The following is a 19362-nucleotide window of genomic DNA, read 5'->3' as shown; positions in this document are numbered from 1 at the left end:
CGCAGACGATACCACCCTAATGGCAGAAAGCGAAGAGGATCTAAAGAGCCTCTTGTTGGGGGTGAAAGTGGAGAGTGCAAAAGCTGGTTTGAAACTCAACATTAAAAAAACGAAGATCATGGCATCTGGCCCCATCAGCTCCTGGTATATGGAAGGGGAAGAAATGGAAGCAGTGACAGATTTTATTTTCTTGGACTCCAAGATCTCCGCAGACGATGACTGTAGCCATGAAATTAAAAGACGCTTGCTCCTTGGGAGGAAAGCTATGGCAAACCTAGACAGTATAGTAAGAAGCAGAGACATCACCTTGCCGACAAAGGTCCGTCTAATCAAAGCTATGGTTTTCCCAGTAGCAACGTATGGCTGTGAGAGCTGGACTATAAGGAAGGCTGAGCGCCAAAGAATCGATGCCTTCGAACTGTGCTGCTGGAGAAGACTCTTACGAGTCCCCTGGACTGCAAGGAGGTCAAATCAGTCCATCCTAAAGGAAATCAACCCTGACTGCTCATTGGAAGGACAGATACTGAAGCTGAAGCTCAAATATTTTGGCCACCTAATGCAAAGAGAAAACTCCCTGGAAAAGGCTCTGATGCTGGGAAGGATTGAAGGCAAAAGGAGAAGGGGACGGCAGAGGATGAGATGTCTAGATAGCATCACTGATGCAATGAATATGGACTTGAGCACGCTCCGGGAGAGAGCGCAGGACAGGAAGGCCTGGCATGGTATGGTCCATGGGGTCAGGAAGAGTCGGACACGACTGAACAAGAACAACAATTCTCTTACTCATGGTTTCTTCATGTGATCTCCCCCAAACCACCTTAAAATCACAGATCTGCAATGTGATCTGCAGTTTCCGGTTGGTTTGAGGGAGATCCTATATAAAAATCATGATGATCCATGCCTCTGTACCTTCTATTCCTGCTATGATTGTGCTGGTAAGTTTGGATGTTTGTATTTCCATGGCAGGAATGTTTGGATGTTTGTTATTTGTATTTTTCTGCTAGCAATATTTGGATGTTTGCATTTCTGTTGTAAGTATGGGTTGATAATGTTTGTATTTGTTTTATTTATTTGTTAGTAAATTATTTCATATTTGAACTATTTTGCAGTCTTGTCGTCTCTGACCTGACCCCCAATGGTGGCCATCGTGTGTGTAGCCATGTCTACATGGTGGCCATTTTGTCACTGGTGCCCATGACACTTTGTCAGGATTCCAGATGTGCCCACAGGCCAAAAAAGGTTGGGGATCCTTGCGTAAGAGAGCAGCATCAGGCTCTTGACCTGGTTCCATCAGCCCTGGTAAACAAGTCTGAAGCTTTCGGTTAAATAACAGTTCAGCAGGTGACAAACCATGTGCTAATGGGGCTGATCTTTAACTCAAAATGGCTAAAAAGGGGTCCCCACCTGAGGCAATAGCTTTCTCCAATAAGCATTTTATGATTTTGAACCCATTTTCCACAAGCCCATTAGACTATGGATAACCCAAGCTAGATGTTATATGCCGAAATCCATACAGCCTGCCAAATGTTTTAAATTCATGCCCTGAAAATTGAGGGCCATCGTCAGACATAACTGTGCAAGGTATCTCATGTTGGGGGAAAATGGACTTAATGCACTGAATAACCTGTGCTGCAGTTGTGTCATTCAATAAGACAATTTCAGGGTAGTGTGAAAAATAATCTAGAGACTTAACAGATAATCTTTGCCTGCCAGGGTAAGTAAATCAATTCCTACTTTATGCCATGGCCCTTGTATTTTATCATCTATCTACATCGGCTCTTTGTTATTCTTAGGCAGATATGTCTGGCATGTATCACATTTATGAACTACATTTTCCATCGCAGTACTGATACGTGGCCAATATAAAACTTCCCGAGCCCCCTTTTGCATTTTTCAGTGCCCATATGACTTTCATGTATTCTTTCAATAATTTCTGTTCTTAGTATTGTTAGGACCACTATCCTCTGATCCTTGAACAAAATACCATCTGTTACTGACAGCTCTGCTACAAATTGATAATATGGGTCAGGGAGATAATCAACTGGCCAGCCATGGGTAATGGCTTTTAAAACTTTAAGCAACACCTCATCCTGTGCAGTAGCCACAACAAGTTTTTGTCACATGTAATCTGAGACTGGGTAATTTTGTCATATCTCACTGACATGTACAATATCCATTTCCAGTTTATCATCATCCACCGTTATATCAACTGCCCTGGACAGTGTCTGCAATTACCAAGTTTGTATTCCAGTTGCAGATCATATAGTTGTAGCTGAAAGAAAAGTCTCTGAAACCTAGGAGGTATGTCAGCTAGCCCCTTTCTTGCAATACTTACCAAAGGCTTGTGGTCCATTTCAGCCTCAACTGATCTTCTATATATAAAACATGAAACTTTTTGCATGCATGAACCAAAGCTAAAGTTTCCTTTTCTATTTGTGCATTTAATATTTCTGTGTCTGTGAGAGCTCCGTATGCATATGCTACAGACCTCCAATTATCACCATATTTTTGCAAGAGTGTTGCCCCAATACCCTCTTTGGAAGCATCTATAGACATATTGCTGCCAAAACACCTGAGCACTGGAGCTGTTTCAATTAACCTTTTAAGCTTTGCAAAGTCCTTGTCCATGTTGGCATCCCAGTTCCACTGAATGTTTTTTTATGAGTGTTCTAAGTCTACTGGCATGCTCTTCCAGGTCTTCAATGTATCTGCCTACATGAGTTACCATTCCAAAAAATCTTTGAACCCCTTATTTATCTTGTGGGGTTGGCATGTTTGAGATTGCTCTTATTCTCTTTGGATCAATTTGTACTCCCGTCTCTGATGTTCTTTCACCCAAGTAGGTGATTTCTTTGACTCTGAATTTGCATTTCTGCTTACTAAGCTGAAGCCCAGCTGGCCTAGCCCTTTGTAGAGCCTCCTGTAACTGCTGATCATGTTGTTCTTTAGTTCTGGCCCATATTAAGATGTCTTCAAGATAAACCTTGACACCACCAACCCCATCAAATATATGCTGTATAGTCCTGTGAAAGACTTTGGAGGCAGATTTAGGCCAAAGGGGAGTCTGCGAAACCAGTATCTCCCAAGGGCGGATTAAAAGTACATAACCTTGAAATTTTCTCATCTAGAGGAACCTGCCAAAATCCTGAGGATGCATCCAGGATTGAAAAATACTTTGCACCAGCCATTTCACTAAATATATCCTTCTCTTGTGGGCAGTGGAAAATACTGTCTTTTTACAGAGACAGATCTAGACACAGTACTTTAAGACTATCTTTTTTTCTCTGATGATTAATGAATGTACCCATGCAGTGGGTTCCTCCACCTTGTCAATAATTTTTAAGGCTACCATTCTGTCTACCTCTTTTTTAAGCCTTCCTTTTATGGCTAATGGGACCTTCCTGGGTGGGTAGACTGCATAATTAGCTTCTGCTAACTGTATTTTGTATTCACAGTTCCTAATTTACCTATGCCCTCAAAAACATCTGCATATTGATCTTTAAATAGCTTGTCCTTTGTATTTGTTACCATAAAGACTCTTTTAATAAATTCCAGTTGCTGACAGGTTTTTAGGCCTAGGATAGGCGCAGTGTTCCCCAAACCTATTACAAAACTTATGAGCTCTATGTGATCTTTAACTTTTATCTCTAATTGACAAACTTATTTAGTGGGAATTTAGAGCTTTCCTGTTGTAAACGCTTAATTTTACCTTTTTGCCCTTAATCCAGTGTGGTTTTTATTTTAATGTATCAACAATTAACTCTGGAAGCACATTTACCTGTGTCCATTTTATAAGTGAATACTTGTCCATTAGTCTCCAATGCAACAGTTCAGTCCTCTTCTGCCTCTGCAGCCACTGTTCCCACAAATAACTCCTCTTCTGTGCTTTCATCTGTGCTGCCCTGGTAGCTTGCATTAATTTGCTTGCTTGGGTTTCTTTGAGTTCGCTGCTCTTGCTTACAGACTGTGGCAAAATGATTAAATAGCTTGCATGCATTACACTGCTTTCCTAATGCAGGGCACTGCCTATTTGGGTGTTCGATTCCACATTTCTTGCGATTTCTTACTCTTTCACCTGCAGCCTCATTTCTTGGGCTATCTGTGCAAAACCCTGCATTTCTTGTTTGATTTCTGTCTTTTCCTTGCTTGTCCTTTTGCTTGCTATATACTTGATTCATTGTTGCTGTTTCAGTTTTGCCGTCCCTTGTTTGTAGAGTCTGCAGAGTCACTTTGTCTAAGGTCTATTTGCTTTGTCTAGGGTCAAATTCACATCTTCTAAAAGTCTTCTTTGTAATTCTGGATCTCCAATTTTTATTACAATCTGATCCCTTATTATAGATACTGTAATCTGCCCAAAATTACAATCCTGGCTCATCATATTTAAGTCTGTGAGGAATTCTTCAAAACATTCACCCTCTTTTTGAACTCTCTTGTGGAACTTACATCTTTCAAATGTCTCACTTGTTTTTGGTATGCAGTGTTCTGCAAACTTCTGCAACAGTCACATAGCTTTTCCTCTCCTTCTAGTTTAGCTGCATGCTATTAAAGACATCCACAGCCTCATTTCCTGTTGTGTTCAAGAACATTGCTATTTATGGCTCATCTTCCTTTTCTGCATAGCTTGTTGCTTACATATCTATATACCTGTCTACATATCAACCTATCTCAAAACTGTTTACTTTTTTCCAAGATTCAGCAGCTTTACCTAAGGGGTTTAGTTCCTTGAGTATTTTTAAATGCTCCATCTCTTCACCAGTTTATAACTTCTTTTTTCCCTTTCAGCCCCACTCCTGGTACCATGTGTTGTTTTCTATATGAAGAGGCAAGACTTACTGGTTCTTTATAAAACAGCTTTATTCATTAACTTGTAAAGAGTTCAGATACTGCCCTGCATGGAGTTCTCTCCTCTCTCTGTCTGGAGTTGGCTAAGCCTTCTGACTAGTCTAAACCAGTTCCTTACTAACATTACCATAAACAGAACAAGTCTTAAAACAACAGTGCACTATTCCCACATTAACTGCTGGATTTTGAGCTGGTGCAATGTTCTTCTACTGCAGAGTAGCACTTGTGGTTTCCTTGCATCTTTTGGCATCTTTGATAGACGTTTCCAGATAAACATCAAAAACATTATCTGCCTGATCATGGGTCAATGGATTCAGCCAACTGTTCATCATTAGGTCACCCAAAGCTTGAACATCTGCTTATCTTTTTTTAATCTGTTCAAATGGCAATCTGGATGTGTCATCCTATTACTGCACTGACCAATCATCTATTTCAACTGCTTCAGAAACATGCTCCTGTATTCTAATGTCAGATAGTACTTATTGATAGCTCCTTAATTGAGGCTTTTGTTCCTGCTGGTATTTTGAGTAACTTTGCTGACTGTTTTCTCTGTTGTCTAGTCTACAGAAACCCAAAGGGTTCTAGATCCCAACTATACTGAAAATCCACCTTGCATGAAATATTCATGTATGTTTGGGTGCTCAGTGGGTAGCCTGGTCATCTGGGCATAATAGTATGGAAGGCAGTGTGCAAAATTCAGTCTGTCATAAACAAAGCACCATGGGATCATTGCATGAATGCATTTCAACTGAAGCATCCAATTACCTTCACGTGATGCTCTAATTAAGCCCAGCAGAATTTCTACCATGGGGAGACAGGATACCCAGAATGCTGAGAGATGTCCATGCTCAGAGATGTCCTCAAAGAGCTCCATAATCCTTGAGCAGGATTGCTGACCATGGATTTACTGCAGTAAAGCTGTACATAATCTCAGCAGAGGTTGCTTATGCTGTTCAGCATGTCATCCAAATATACAATGTCTTCTGCATGCATGCCTTTCAACCATGACTAGAAACCATGCCATGCTAGCCCCACGGGTGCGTCATAAACCAGCTTGTGAAGTCTGACTGCATGGTTATACTTGGGACCTTCCATTACCTCTGCTACTGAAACTTCTGCAATTGTGCCTGACTCAATGTACAGATCACGCAATCCTGCATCCTGAAACTGCTTACCATTGATGGTCAAAAATGTGCATATGGTGTGAAATACACCTATTCTAATTGTGTGGGTATATTTGAATTTATCTGGATGCTTCCATGTGATTTTGACAGCTTTGGCATAAAGTGCCTGATCAAAAACACACACTACCTTGGGGCAATTGTAGAGACTGCATGATATTGATAGACTGGTTTAACACCTCATATACAGTTGACATTTCAGTTGCTGGAGCATGTATTGTGGGCAAATAGCCAATATTTTCTTGCACTATGGTGACATCATCATGGACAAGTATGTTGAAGCCTGTCCAGCGGCTTGTTCTTCATGATTTGATATGCGTGCCAGAAGCCATATGAGATTTTTCTGCAAAACAATATGTTTGTGTTTACCTCTGCAGTATAAGTTATTGGTGGCCCTTCCCTTTTGCCAGCATTGCATATCGGCAACATAATGGTTGGCTAGAAACGCTTCTCTCCTTTGTTTTTATTACTTGAGGCATTGATTTAGGGAAATGAGGCCCACTGATCTTCGGCTGGATGACAATTCCATTGACTCTGTGATGTCCCCTTGCCAATGAGTGTGTCCTCTAAGAAGTCTACACTGTCCCAAGCCAAGGTGGTTGGGATTCCAGGAATATGAGATGGAAGTGCAATGTCTTGCTCCAACACTGATACAGCTCTCTGAATGCAAAAGTCTGCCATCACTAGAAGATGGGAGTATGGAATGGTGTGATCAAGTCAATTGAGAATCTTGATCAGCTCTACATTTCCTGTTAGTGACTATACTGGAACATTTTATTGCAAGTTCCATTTTTGATCACAATTTAATTTCAGGATCCCTTACAGTTTGTGTTCTGAGCTTTCTGATACAAGGTGAAGGAAAGAATCTTGCTGGTAAGCTTTAACTATATGCCACACAAGGATTTGGGGAGATCAGGAAAATCGTTGTGTTTTAAGAATTCTTGTATGCCCAATTTGATTGTTTGTATGAAGTTAGCATTTAATTAGCAAGGAGTCATTCAACCTCCATTGGGTATAGTTACCTCTCCAGTGCTCTGTTGGTTATAGAATAAGCTGACTTGGAGTGTGGGGAGGGAACAGTCCAACTGGAGCAGGCCCTGTCTTCTTTGCCTACTGCCCTCCCACTCTCTCTTATCGTACCACATCTCATATCATCTTAAAGTTTTATGCAGGACATTTCTATCCACAGGAGGACTGAGAACTTCTTAAAAATCTCTCCATAAACTGCATTATTGCTCCCCACTTGAGCTATTTTTGCACTAAACAAAGAGGTAACTCTCTTCACAATTACCATCTACACAGAAGACTGGGTTATCTATTTCACTAATCACAGAGACTGCAAGTCACTTATGAAAAAGGATGCAGATGCCCTATCTTTAGAGTAGTTTCTAATCCAGTCTACTTATAGGCAGTCTCTTTTTTCTTCTTAAGATTCTCACCACAATTCAGGGTGAAAGATGTGCTGTCAGGCCAAATCTATACCAACCAAGTGATTTTTGCCATTACACTAATGACAAGCACGTGATTTACCCTTTAACTGCTATCATATATAGATTCAACCAAGTGGGTCCATAGAGGGTAAATAGAATTCCCCTGGTTTTTAAGAAGGAAATTTATTATTACAGTGTTCTGAAAAACAGCAACCCTGAAACCAAAAAACAACATAAATGTGTCATTAACCGAGTATAGCTTACTCTGAGTAAGCTTACTCCAACATGACAACAGAAGGAGAAGTGCATCAGGGTATTTTCAGGAAATTGGCTTTGGTCCGTCAAGAACACATGAAGCCAGACAAGTGCAGTATAGTGTACGTAAAACCCCGCTTTTCATAGGTCACACAGCACTTGGAATCAACAGAATTCTGGGTCAGGTGGGCAGAGTAGAACTGATCATCATCAACCTGGCAGGAGCTGCTCAACCACTGAGAGGGGCTTGTTTCCCACCCCTGTCCAGGATCCCACTGGCTTCTATGTTATCATGAATGGAGAGTAACTCATAATTCTGAAGGCTAGAAACAGCACTGTAGCGCTTCTATGAATGACAAAAGGCAAGCTAGATACTCGCTTCCCATGAGAGCACGCCACCAGCGCAAATAAGCCCCATTCCAGCAAACAGTCAGAGAGTTATAGCTCCAACCCTCTTTTCTCCTTCTCTGGCCACTTCTCCCTGCTCGCAGTGACAGGCTTCTCTGCTCCCGTGATCCCAAGACTGAGGTAGATTGCTAATGCGATAAAACCCTAATGCACATTTGTTTAATGAGTATTAGCTCCCTGTTGCCTCACTTTTCCATGAAGAAGCCAAAATCCCAAACTATCCAGTATACCATCTGAAGGCACCCCATGAGAGCACCCCAACACCCTAATTTTGCCCCATTCCAGCCAACTGTCAGAGTTAAACCTCCCAGCCCCTTTTCCCCACTCTGCGCACTCTTCTATGAAGAAGCCAAAATCCCAGATTATCCAGTGCAGCACCTGAAGATTCCCCATGAGAGCACCCCACCACCTCAGCTTTGTCCCATTCCAGCAAACTGTCATGGAGTTATAGCTTCCAACCTGTTTTTACTGCAAGCATCAGAGAAGCAAAGTAACGCAAACATCAGAGAAGCGGTGAAGTAATGCAAAGTTCAGACAAACACTGAAGTAAAGCAAACATCAGAGAAGCGAATTAACGCAACATCAGAGAAGCGAAGTAATGCAAATATAAAAGACGTGAAGTAGCACAAACATCACAGAATTGCATAATTATGGCTCTCAACAGGGAAACAGAGGCTAATTACTCCCACTGGCAAAAAGGAAGTGCAGCACAATTCAGAAGGCTCAAAAGAGTTCAATAGCACTTTGATGAGTCGGAAAGGCAAGCTAGTTACTCTCCCTGGGGATAGTAGTGCCAATGGGGAAAATGAGTGGATGGGACGGGGAAGGGACAGCCCCACCCCTTGACCATGACACTGCCAGGTCACAAAGCCACACCAAGGAGTTAATGCGGAGGCACATGGAACACTGCAGCGAAACCGCATGGGAGCTGCTTCAACTGAAAAAAATGGCATAAAACGACTTTCTGATAATGCAGCTTTTCAAGATGGAAGCTGCTGACTGGCAGCACACTGGGCACGACGTCATGTGCTGCAAAAGACCTCAAAATGCTCCCAGTCCACAGGAAATCCCCTGTGAAGACAGCCACCAGCATAGCTTTTTCCTTTTCCTCCCTCTGTTCATCAGTAAGAGTGATTCCCTCAGCATTCAAAATTACCTCACTCCTTTCTCAGGTAATAATTCCCTGCTACCCCTCCCCCACTGTCAGAATGCTGGCAGAACACTGGCATTCAAAATACTGGAGTACTGGCAGCATTCTAATTTGAGTGAAACTGAGCATGCCCAACATAACTTTGCCAGCAGTTGCTGCCGCAGGCTTTCATGGGGCAGAAAAACCTTGATAATTTTTAAACTGCTACTCAGAATTGCACCAAACCAATGAGAAGGATACTTCCTCAAAAGGACTTGAATAAAGTCCAACAGTAGTTTCCCCCACAATTTGAAAGAAATATATGCCAAGTCACAGCTTGAGTAAAAAGTACAAATGTGTCAATTTTCAGCACTCTTTAACTTGCAGTAGAATATTGAGGCTTATAATGGCAGAACCTTTTTTTTTTTTTTTTGCAACTTGCCTTAACTAAAAGGGTACTCCTGTGTCCCTTTAATACCAGTAAACTGGCACAACACATGATGAAGTATGGTATTCTTCATCATAATGAGGAATGCTCCTCCACCTCTATAACAAATACATCACCAGTCCAGCTGAGATGGCATAATTAATAAAAGGCAAATGAAAACTCAAAAGGCATAGTTAAAAAATAACTAATAGAAAGGACAAAGAAAATATACCCCTCACAACTTCCATAACCTACATGTCCCTGTCTCAGTAGATGTGGATTTAGGACAGATCCTTTATCTTCTTGCAATATATCATTATGCAAACTAAAACAACAAGAATATAGTCCAGACCTCCCTTTTCAGAAGCAGTAGCCAATCAGACCTAAAACAATGAGATCTTTTAAAAAACCCTGATCAATCTAATGTGACAAGCCCCAACAAAGACACAATTTCTCACATAAGGAAATCAAAGAACAGCAGTAACAAATCTGGGTAACAGGGCAATCACAGCACTCCAAAGTTCAGATATTCTAATTTTTCCTAGGAATAACGACGTTGTTTTACTCCATGTTGGGGACAAACTAAACATTAATCAAGGCCATCATGAGGGTAAAATCTTGCATCCTTACCGAGGCGTCTGCGTCCAGATTCTTTGTGGGATTAAGACTGGCTCCTTTACATGGGCTGTTTTTCTGGGTGGTTTCTTTCTCTGCAAGTTCTACATATTTCATTATATAGCAACTAGATGGCACTGCAGTATAATGGAATCACATATTTTCACAAGGCTTCTATGGTGGGATATACCAAGAGAAAATACTAGACTTCCTCATCATGAAAAAGCCCGTGATAATGGTTACAAAGAGTGGGAGAGGTCCTGCAGGATGACGACATCATGTAAAGGACCCACAAACTTCCATGAGCAACCAATCTCAATCACAGAATAAAAGCCCCAAGTGTTGTGCCCTTGAGTGCAAGAATTTTCTTTCGCAAGTAGCCAGTTTAGAGGGCTGGATCCAGATTCAGACAGTGGCATGGGGAGGTAGGGGTACTTTAATCTTTCCCCAGGCCCACTGCAGTCCTGATTTTGCGGGGGGGGGGGGGGTACAGTGCACAAGTGGAAGTGCCGTTCTGCTCACACATGGCAACATGGGAGCTAATCCATTGTAAAGTTCAGGGGATCTGCAAACTGAAGGATAACCAGGTAGGTAGAAGTTAAGTTTTCTGTGCTGTCTCTTTGATATTCTGTGGTCCTCTGAACATCACTGACAACCCACAGATCAAGTTAAGAAAATATCAGTTGCCCTTTATTCGTTTTATGGAGCAGCTGGTACCTCAGATCTCACATGATTGTTGTGCAAAATAGCAGGTTATTAAAAGATGGTTTTAACTGCTTGTCATGCCTTGCTTTGACCTGAGAGAAATCCTTACAGAAATTAACCACTTTGCTGGGGAGATACTGAAAAATATATATTGGTTGATTGTGCACTCCCCAGATCAGTCACACCTTTTCATGTGTCTGGCACATGAACAATCAGCCCTGGTCAACAGGGCTATTAGAAAATCTTAGTGTTTTACATAGCAATCTTTATTCATTTTTAAATTTTGAAACATTAAAATCATGGAGGAATTGCTAATTTACTCATTCACTAAAATAATTATACTGTATATCTGCTTCATTTGGAAAGTAATTAAATTTCTTTTAAACTGAACTTGATAAAAACTTACATGGAAGATAGATGACTCAAAAACACAGTGAAGATAGATGACTCAAAAACACAGTGAATGAATTAATACTGAATTCCTGTATGCATGAAGTAACAAATTGATCTGGGCTCAAGTACAATATTTTAATAATGCAGCTGCCATATTCATTGGTTTCTGTTTCAGGAAACTAATCTCCTATGTAAGTTACAACACTCAACTACTGTGCTTCTATTCTGTTCTGAGTGATGACTTAATAAAGCTTCACAGTTGCATGACATTTCATTAACAACGCTAGTTAAAATATTAAAGTATCTGCCAGTACTCCAAATTAAAATGAATAAGTGCTGTTTTATAAGTAAACCATGTTTATAGGTTTATGCAAAGATTCTTTATGCAATGCTAATGAACACCTCATTCAATTTGTCATATAATCGCAAAGCTTTATGTTAAAAGTACATTCAGTTATAAAATAGTAGGAGTTACAGTCTAAGACATTACACTTTGAAAATATTGGCATGATATGACAGTGACAATGAAAGTTATGTAATTCAGTGCTTAAAGTAATTCGTATGGATGCAAAGGTGTCTTGTATGAGCAGAAAGATACTTCCACTTGCAGAAGGCAGCCCCATCAAATCCTTCCAATTTTCCTGTCCTGCTGCAGCCCCCTGTGCCCCATCCCATACAGCTCCAGAAGGTTCTTAAACTTTCAGGAGTAGCTTTTGGGAAGTGCGGGGGAAGGGAGAAGTGAGGAAAGCACTGTTGCACAACCAGAATTTTGCTCTTTTCCCTGGATCCAACTCATTTCCTTACATTGAGTTTTGAGTGTAAAAACTTACATACATTCTGTAATTGGAAATTACAGCTGCTTTATGCTTAAATATAATCATTATATCATGAGGATGTTTTGTAGTGAAAGTTAGGATTATCTTATTGCCTTAAAACATTCCATTACTTTTTGCATCTGTTTACTGATAAGAGAAACAGCTGTTTTAAACCTAACAGGTGTGAGCAGTTTGAGCATTTAAACAGAAGCCAAATTCAATTTCCTCTTTAAAAGTTTTGAAATTATATTCCACAAACCATTTTCAATATTGTAAACAGTTAATTTGTATTGACTCTGATTCGTATATAACATATATGAAATAAAAACAATGAGTTCTGTGGCACCTTAAACACTAACAGATTTATTATGGCATAAACTATCATGGACTATAGTCCACAAGTTTAATTCAAGATTTTATTCTTATACCATGCACATGCTGAACTAATTATGTCAGATGTGTTCCATAAAATCTTTAGTCCACAACTGAGCAGCCTTTCTTTGCCAACTGTGGTATATCAAATTCGCCATGATAATTATGAAGTAACTGAGTATCAAATTCATAGCAGTAATATATCTCTATCTTAGTTAAGCTATAAATGATAATCAAGCTTGGAATTGTGTATTTATTTGAAATAAGGCTTTTGTATAATTTGCAACTATGTGTCCTTAACAAAATGTGATAAAATATTTCCATTTTTAAACACCCAGTTATGCTAAATGTATTGCCTAGAGCATTTGAATGTAAGTGAAAAGGGAAACTGAACAGTGTTCCTTTGAAGCAATTATATAGAATATACATATATTATAGCAGTTAACTAATCTCACCAGTGGCTGGATATACTTAAAGAAATGGTATGGAATAATTTGTATGGAACAGTAAATTATATTACTTGCAATCATTATGAGCTTGTCTGGCTGTACTTTTAAGAATAAAAATAAATCCTTCTCCTTTCTTCACAGTATGAAAATGCTCATAAGTGTTTGTTAGCAGAAGTGATTATTACACTTACTTTTATTACCTCAAGGGCTTGAAATTTGAACATAGCCAGAACATCAAGCTATTTATTTCAATAAGAGTCTCCTGTAAATAAAAATAAGATTGAACTGTACTTTATATCAAGAAATGTTAATTCATATATACAAGTAGACTAGTGCTGAGCACTTCACAAGTACCTGTGCTGTGGTGGAGGAGGGGAGGGTGTTGGGTAAAAGCATCTAGAGGCAGGAAGGGAATTTACATCAGGAAACCAGCATGGCAGGAAACAATTAAATAAAAACCTTTCACACCCACCCCCAAATTAACCTCACCCCCAGTAGTTGCTTTTAGACAAAGAAAAATACATCTGGAGATCTAATCACAGCTCTCCTGCATAATATGTAGTTTGGCCCTGTTTGTATTCTTCAGCAAGTCACTTGCTTCAACCCAGTATTCTGCCTCTGGTGCCTCTGGGAAACTTATAAGCAGAACATAATTGCAACAGTATTTCTCTCCAGCAAAATGGAGGGGTGGAGAAGGAAAAAGGGAGGAGGAGAAACTAGCCTGCTCAAGACTTTAACCTCCATGGGAATCTTGGAAATGAGGGGAATGCTATAAGCTTTAAAGTCTTCTGCTCCCTTTGAAGCTAAAGAGTTATAAGGCAGATTTGTTAGAATCAGAGGAAAAGCACTTCTGCTGATCATGATTAGCATATTCCCCAAGTCCTCTTTCAGCTGTGAAGGGGGGCAGAGCCCCCAAACTTAAAAGTATCCTGGAATAAGGGTGAAAATAAGGATGTAGTGTGCTCATCCCTCAATCCTAACTCACCCACCCAGACTAGGAATGGGGAGTTAATAGTAGTCCCACCCTGCATGCACAGTTCAGGTTGGAAGCTGTATGAACAGCTTTTGGAAGAGCTGTGGCTCAGAGATATATAGTCCCAAGTTGAACTCTGGGCATCTCCAGGTAGGGCTGGAAAAAATCCTGCCTGAAACCTTGGAGAGCCGCTACTGGTCAGAGTCGACAATACTGGGCTGGATGGACCAATGGACTGACTTAGCTTCCTTCGTTCCTTTCTAGACCTGAACATCAATAGTTTTTAGTTTTAGTGAACCGCCCAGAGAGCTTCGGCTACTGGGCGGTATAGAAATAAATAAATAAATACTAAGCGCGCTGCAGGACAAGCGTGCTATAGTGCTAGTTTTCTGAGGCTCAGGGGTAGGTGAGCAGAGCTCAGCGCTTTCATGCTATTTGTGCTATAGAGGGCATTTCCCAGTTGTTTATCCTACTAAGTCATGATTCCTCGAGCCCCAACTTACATAAAATGCGAAGCAATCGTGCAAGCAACTCTTCTACCCCAACCACTGCCTACAGCCCCGCGAAAGTCCTGCTTCTGTGAAATCTTTCTACGGCGAGTTCTAAGCTGTTCGTATAGGGCACCATTTAGGGGGCGGGGGAAGGGGCGTGTGCTCAGATTATGTGTGATGACTCCTCAGGATCACTCGTATCTCTGGCCATTATGAGGTATCAAAAAAGAACCGGGACACATGCTCAAAAGAAGAAAAAGACACTAGGTGGCGGGTATTACGTCGTGTTTCGTTTGCAATTTAACCTCGAATTCGTCTAAAAGCAGGCCTTCAAACATTTTTGTGAAACTTGCGACCCCCGCCCCTGAAATGGCATCCATGCTGCTTGTCCTGTCCACTTCTAAACTACCCCCCGCCCGCCCGGCCGCGCGCACATAATTCCCAAAGGCACGCATTAGCCATTTCTTCCCCAGCCCTACCACCCAACCCATGTGCCCATTTCAAAATCTCCCCACCCCACTACCCCTTCGTACTTGTGCTACTTAAGCAACCCGGAGGCGGGAAAGGGCCGGGATTCATCTCGGCGCCTCACTTTACTGATAGTGCAGGTGTGAGGTAGTAATTAAAAAAGCGCGCGCTGACGGGGCAACCAGTTTGAACTCGATACGTGCCGATGCAAAGGCGGGAAAGCAGGGGAAACAGCGCCGGCGCAAACCGCTCCCCCTTCACGTCTGCGTTGTTTTAGGCATCTCAGTGCGACGTTTCCTCGTCCATCCCGTTCTCTTCCCCCTCTGTCAGTTGGGTTGGAAAGGTCGGGGGCCGGGCGATGTCTTGGGGTTTCCCGCAGAGAGAGGAGGGGGCTGCTGGTGGAGGAGGAATGGGGCTATCTCCTGTGGTACAAGCTGTCTAGGCAGTTAAACGGAGGGGCAAAGTTCTGAGGCTGTTGGGATGGCCGTTGTTGCCATAACAGCGGGAACACAGCCGGGAGGCGCGAGAAGGCGGCGGCGGCGGCGGCGGCGGCGGGGGGGGGGGGAGAAAAGTGACTATAGAATTCAGCAGGAGAGAAACCCCATAGCAGGGTGGCGAGGTTTTCGACATACGCATGGGGCCCACTTCAAAAGAACTTTCCTCGAGGTAACAGCTCTGTGCAACAGCTATTCTTTTATCTGTGTTGACTTGCAGACTGCCTTGCTCTCCCTGCTACCCGATCCCATGGATGCTTCCTGCAAATTCGATTTACGCCCGAGTGAATGCGCTTGGGACTTTATGCATAGGCTAGATCCTACGCATACTGCCTCAGAAATCCCGGTGTTCACTGGGGTTTATCACAGCCTTACTATGTTTGGTGTTAAAAAGCCCTGAGAGGGACGTGCATACGCGCAATTCCCCTACTGCACAGATGGGGAACTCCCAAGGTGAAAGACAGTGACTTAGGGCGCAATCCTATGCATGTTTAGACAGGAAAAAAAAGGCCTACATCTCCCAGCATACCCCAGCCAGCATCGCTGGCTGGGGCATGCTGGGAGATGTAGGCCTTTTTTTTGTCTAAACATGCATAGGATTGTGCCCTTACGCAATGCTACTCAGCAAGTTGTAAGCAAAACCATCTGGAGACACCCATGGTGGGGGAAGGCTGCTGTAGGGCAACTGAAGTGGATAACATCCCCAGTTGCTTTCATAGCAAAGATTTATAAATGGGGGGGGGTGTGCCTAAATGAATACTTATTCCTAAAAAAGATAGGATTTGAGCCCAGATCTCCTCTGCACTCTTAGTCCAGCTAGTACCAATACAAGGTGAGTTTAGTTTGAAGCATTTAAACATGGTATTGCCCCATCAGAAGAAGGGGTGGATGGGTCCTGGTCTCTTAAAAGCAAAAGAGGCATACAGGTAAGGAGTGTAGGAGTTGCCCATTGCAAACCCAGATTACATCCCAGCAGCCCTTCTCCCCAAGCACTTTTGGTTTGGGTAGAGGAGTTGCAGGCAATGGGGTTGGTGCTCCTTACTCACACACACACTTTTATAATCAACCTCTCCCCCAACAGGCTTTTATATTATTGAGGTAGCTCTATTTATAGACACAGAAGCACCATCACATCTAGTTTAGCCCTAATTCCATTCACAGCTATTAGCAAGCTGGTCTTTGGAAAGATGTAAATTGGTGGGTAAAAAAATCTAGTATTGCCTCTTGTATGCAGGGACAAGTATTCATTTAAGCAACTGAAATGAACTGGGATGTTACCCATTTCAGTAGCCTAGAGCAGCTTTCCCTACCCTGGGTCCCTCCAGGTATTTTTGCCTAGAACTCCCATCATCCCTGACTATTGGCTGTGCTGGCTGGAGCAGGGAGTTGTGGTCCAAAACATCTGGAGGGAGCCAAGTTGAGGAAGGCTGCCCTGGAGTAAGGGAGGATTCTCTACCCATTCCCTGTCCCCACCAGAGATTAGGAATATGCTCAGGACACTTAAACCAGCTGACCCTTAACAAATATGAACCACTCTACATGGTTCAAAATCATCTGGTTAAAGACTGGCCAAACTATTCTTTTCACACATACTTATAGGTAGAGTGTTACAGGCATGCTAATAATGAACATTAGGGATTGGAAGTACAGTACTAGCCTAGTCTATATAACAAGATCTCATCCTTCTGCTCCATGCAATTCAGCTGGAATAGCTACTCCATTTCCATCCATTAGAATCCCACTTCAGCCATAAACATGTGTTGAAGAATGTTGACATGATTTGTGTGATAAGTAAAGGATCAAGTAGCAGATGATGTGGAAGCCCTCTACCCTACCCTCTGGACAGCCTCTGTTAGCCAGAGTAGACAATACTGGACCAGAGGTCTGAGCTGGTATGAGGCAGCTTCCTGTGTACCTTCCCATGACCATGCTCTTGGAATATTTATTAATCAGAAATCAAAGGGGAAGTGCTTGTGTATGTAGCACAAAGTCCAGTCTATTTACTCTGATTATATTGCATCGTAGATTGGAATTACCACTGAAAAAACCAACAGGCGAACTTCAAGTAACCAAAGGTGCTAACTTTCAAAAGTGCACCAAATGTCATATAGATATCCAGTGTCGCATTCTGAGACTCATGAAAGCTATAGCTTCACAGTGAAGAATACAGAATCTGATGTATTGCTGGTCAAACTCATCCAGTCCTCTGTTACTGAAGTGATTAGCAATCTGAAAATCATTTTCTGCAAAAATTACTGGAAGGGTTACCTTGCTTTTAGTCATAGCTACATGTGAACAGGTTTTTTTTCTGTTTACAAATAAACTGACCATCTCATTTTAATACAAGTAATGCTGCTAATGTGTATTTACCAGATGGTTGTATTTTCAGAAAACAGGCGTGTATTAACTACAATGTAACAGTTCATTGCTGTCATTTGAAAGAATAGAAATGGATCCTGTGACCTGTGAGCAATGCTAGTACAACCATTATATATTAGTTTACAAGACTACACCACTAGAAAGACACATCTGATCTCATGTTTGAATGTACATCCTATCTGTGCAGTTCTTAATTGAGCAAGACAATTCATGGCCAAAAACTGCTTCTACACATGCATTTTTCTATTGATCAGTTGTTTTATCTGAGTAATAAATTTTTCATAAATTGAAAACTTACAAGTAGAATGTACTTTTATACCAAAAGTATATCTAACAAGAGAAATATAAAATTCTATTTGGATACATCATTATTACTTTTGTAGAAAATACAATTGTAAATATAGATGTACACTTGATTGGCTGTAATTCTTGCTTTAGCTTTCTTCCTGATTCTCCTCCATTTTTGCTACTAAACATTACACTCCCATCTCCTTATGCTTTCCTTCTTCCTATAAATGCATTGTATGCTTTGCTTTATGAACTACAAACTTGTCCAGTACAGAGAGCTGTAAAATTACTATATATGGGGATCCATTTCCACCTACAGTCATCTTTGAATGTTCTTTCACTTAAGAAACATGGATAGTTTTCAGCATTATATTTTCATAAGAAAAACAAAGCATTCTAAAATACATTAATTCAGTGCTTATATTTTACAAAATAGCAAGTTTCCACATTGTTAACATGAATAAAAGTGTGAAATCTGATTTTGAACAAAACATTTCCTTGCTAGTTACTTAGTGGAATATCTGTTAAATAATGAATAAAAGGACGACCATGAACACAGCCTTTATGTTGATTTCCAAGTTGCTTCTCCATTCTGTATATGGTGTCCTGCACATCTTCCTTAGATAAATACAAAGGTAGTTGCCGGGAGAGTCGCACTGCTTCACCCTATGAAAGCAAAATAATTATTATATTTGGACATCAACCGAAGCTATAACGAATTCCATAATATAATGATCTAGGGCGGACAATTTTCAATAATATAAAAATTTTCACTACTACATTTTTCCATAGAAAATAATACTCTTATTTTTTGGCCAAGCAATTGGATCAGTTAACATTTAGCAGGAGAGGGCCTTCAGGAGTAGCACATCCTTAATTATATTCCTTTCCCTTTTTGCTGAACTTGACAGCCCAACCCTATGTATATTTGTTCAGAAACAAGTTCCACTGTCCACTGAAGTGTTAAAATATGGACGTAGCCAGGTTATTTTCAGCCTTAAACACATGCATCTCATTTAACTGCAAACTGATATCAGATAGTAACAGAAGTATTCTCGATATTAAATTTAACTTCTGCTTCCAGCATCAATTTTTCATCTCTCAGGTAGCAATATTTTATATATAAATATCAAGCTGTAGAGGGATTTTTTTGAGAATGCAGCTACATTTGAAGCAGCATGTTCATAGAATCATAGAATAGAAGGGCCTACAAGCCCATCAAGTCGAACCCTGCCCAATGCAGGGATC

General features: G+C 41.1%; 1 protein-coding gene and 1 long non-coding RNA gene across 10 annotated transcripts in view; both read right to left on the bottom strand.

The window, feature by feature from the left end:
- LOC146358618 (uncharacterized) overlaps window positions 1-15393 on the bottom strand; it is a 179900-nt gene extending 164507 nt beyond the window's left edge. Inside the window, exons 1-2 of one of the 4 annotated variants that reach the window (XR_014785194.1) lie at window positions 15157-15393; window positions 13213-13283 (exon numbers count right to left, since the gene is read on the bottom strand). This is a non-coding gene — a long non-coding RNA (uncharacterized LOC146358618). The other 3 variants (XR_014785192.1, XR_014785188.1, XR_014785185.1) reach the window with 3 other exon arrangements.
- Window positions 15394-18064: 2671 nt separating this feature from the next.
- PMS1 (PMS1 homolog 1, mismatch repair system component) overlaps window positions 18065-19362 on the bottom strand; it is a 79006-nt gene continuing 77708 nt past the window's right edge. For all 6 annotated transcript variants that reach the window (XR_014785163.1, XM_084815822.1, XM_084815833.1 and 3 more), the window contains one exon: window positions 18065-18780. Coding sequence is in view for 5 of the 6 variants with exons in the window: in XM_084815822.1 (XP_084671948.1) it covers window positions 18616-18780 (165 nt within the window). In the remaining variant the exon portion in view is untranslated. The remainder of the gene's footprint in view (window positions 18781-19362) is intronic.

The sequence above is a fragment of the Heloderma suspectum genome, chromosome 1, assembly GCF_057233095.1.
Source record: "Heloderma suspectum isolate Gila_16-S chromosome 1, 16-S_ref, whole genome shotgun sequence".
Lineage (NCBI taxonomy): Eukaryota > Metazoa > Chordata > Lepidosauria > Squamata > Helodermatidae > Heloderma > Heloderma suspectum.
The sequence above is the reverse complement of the archived record's forward strand: the minus strand, read 5'-3'. Positions and strand labels throughout refer to the sequence as shown.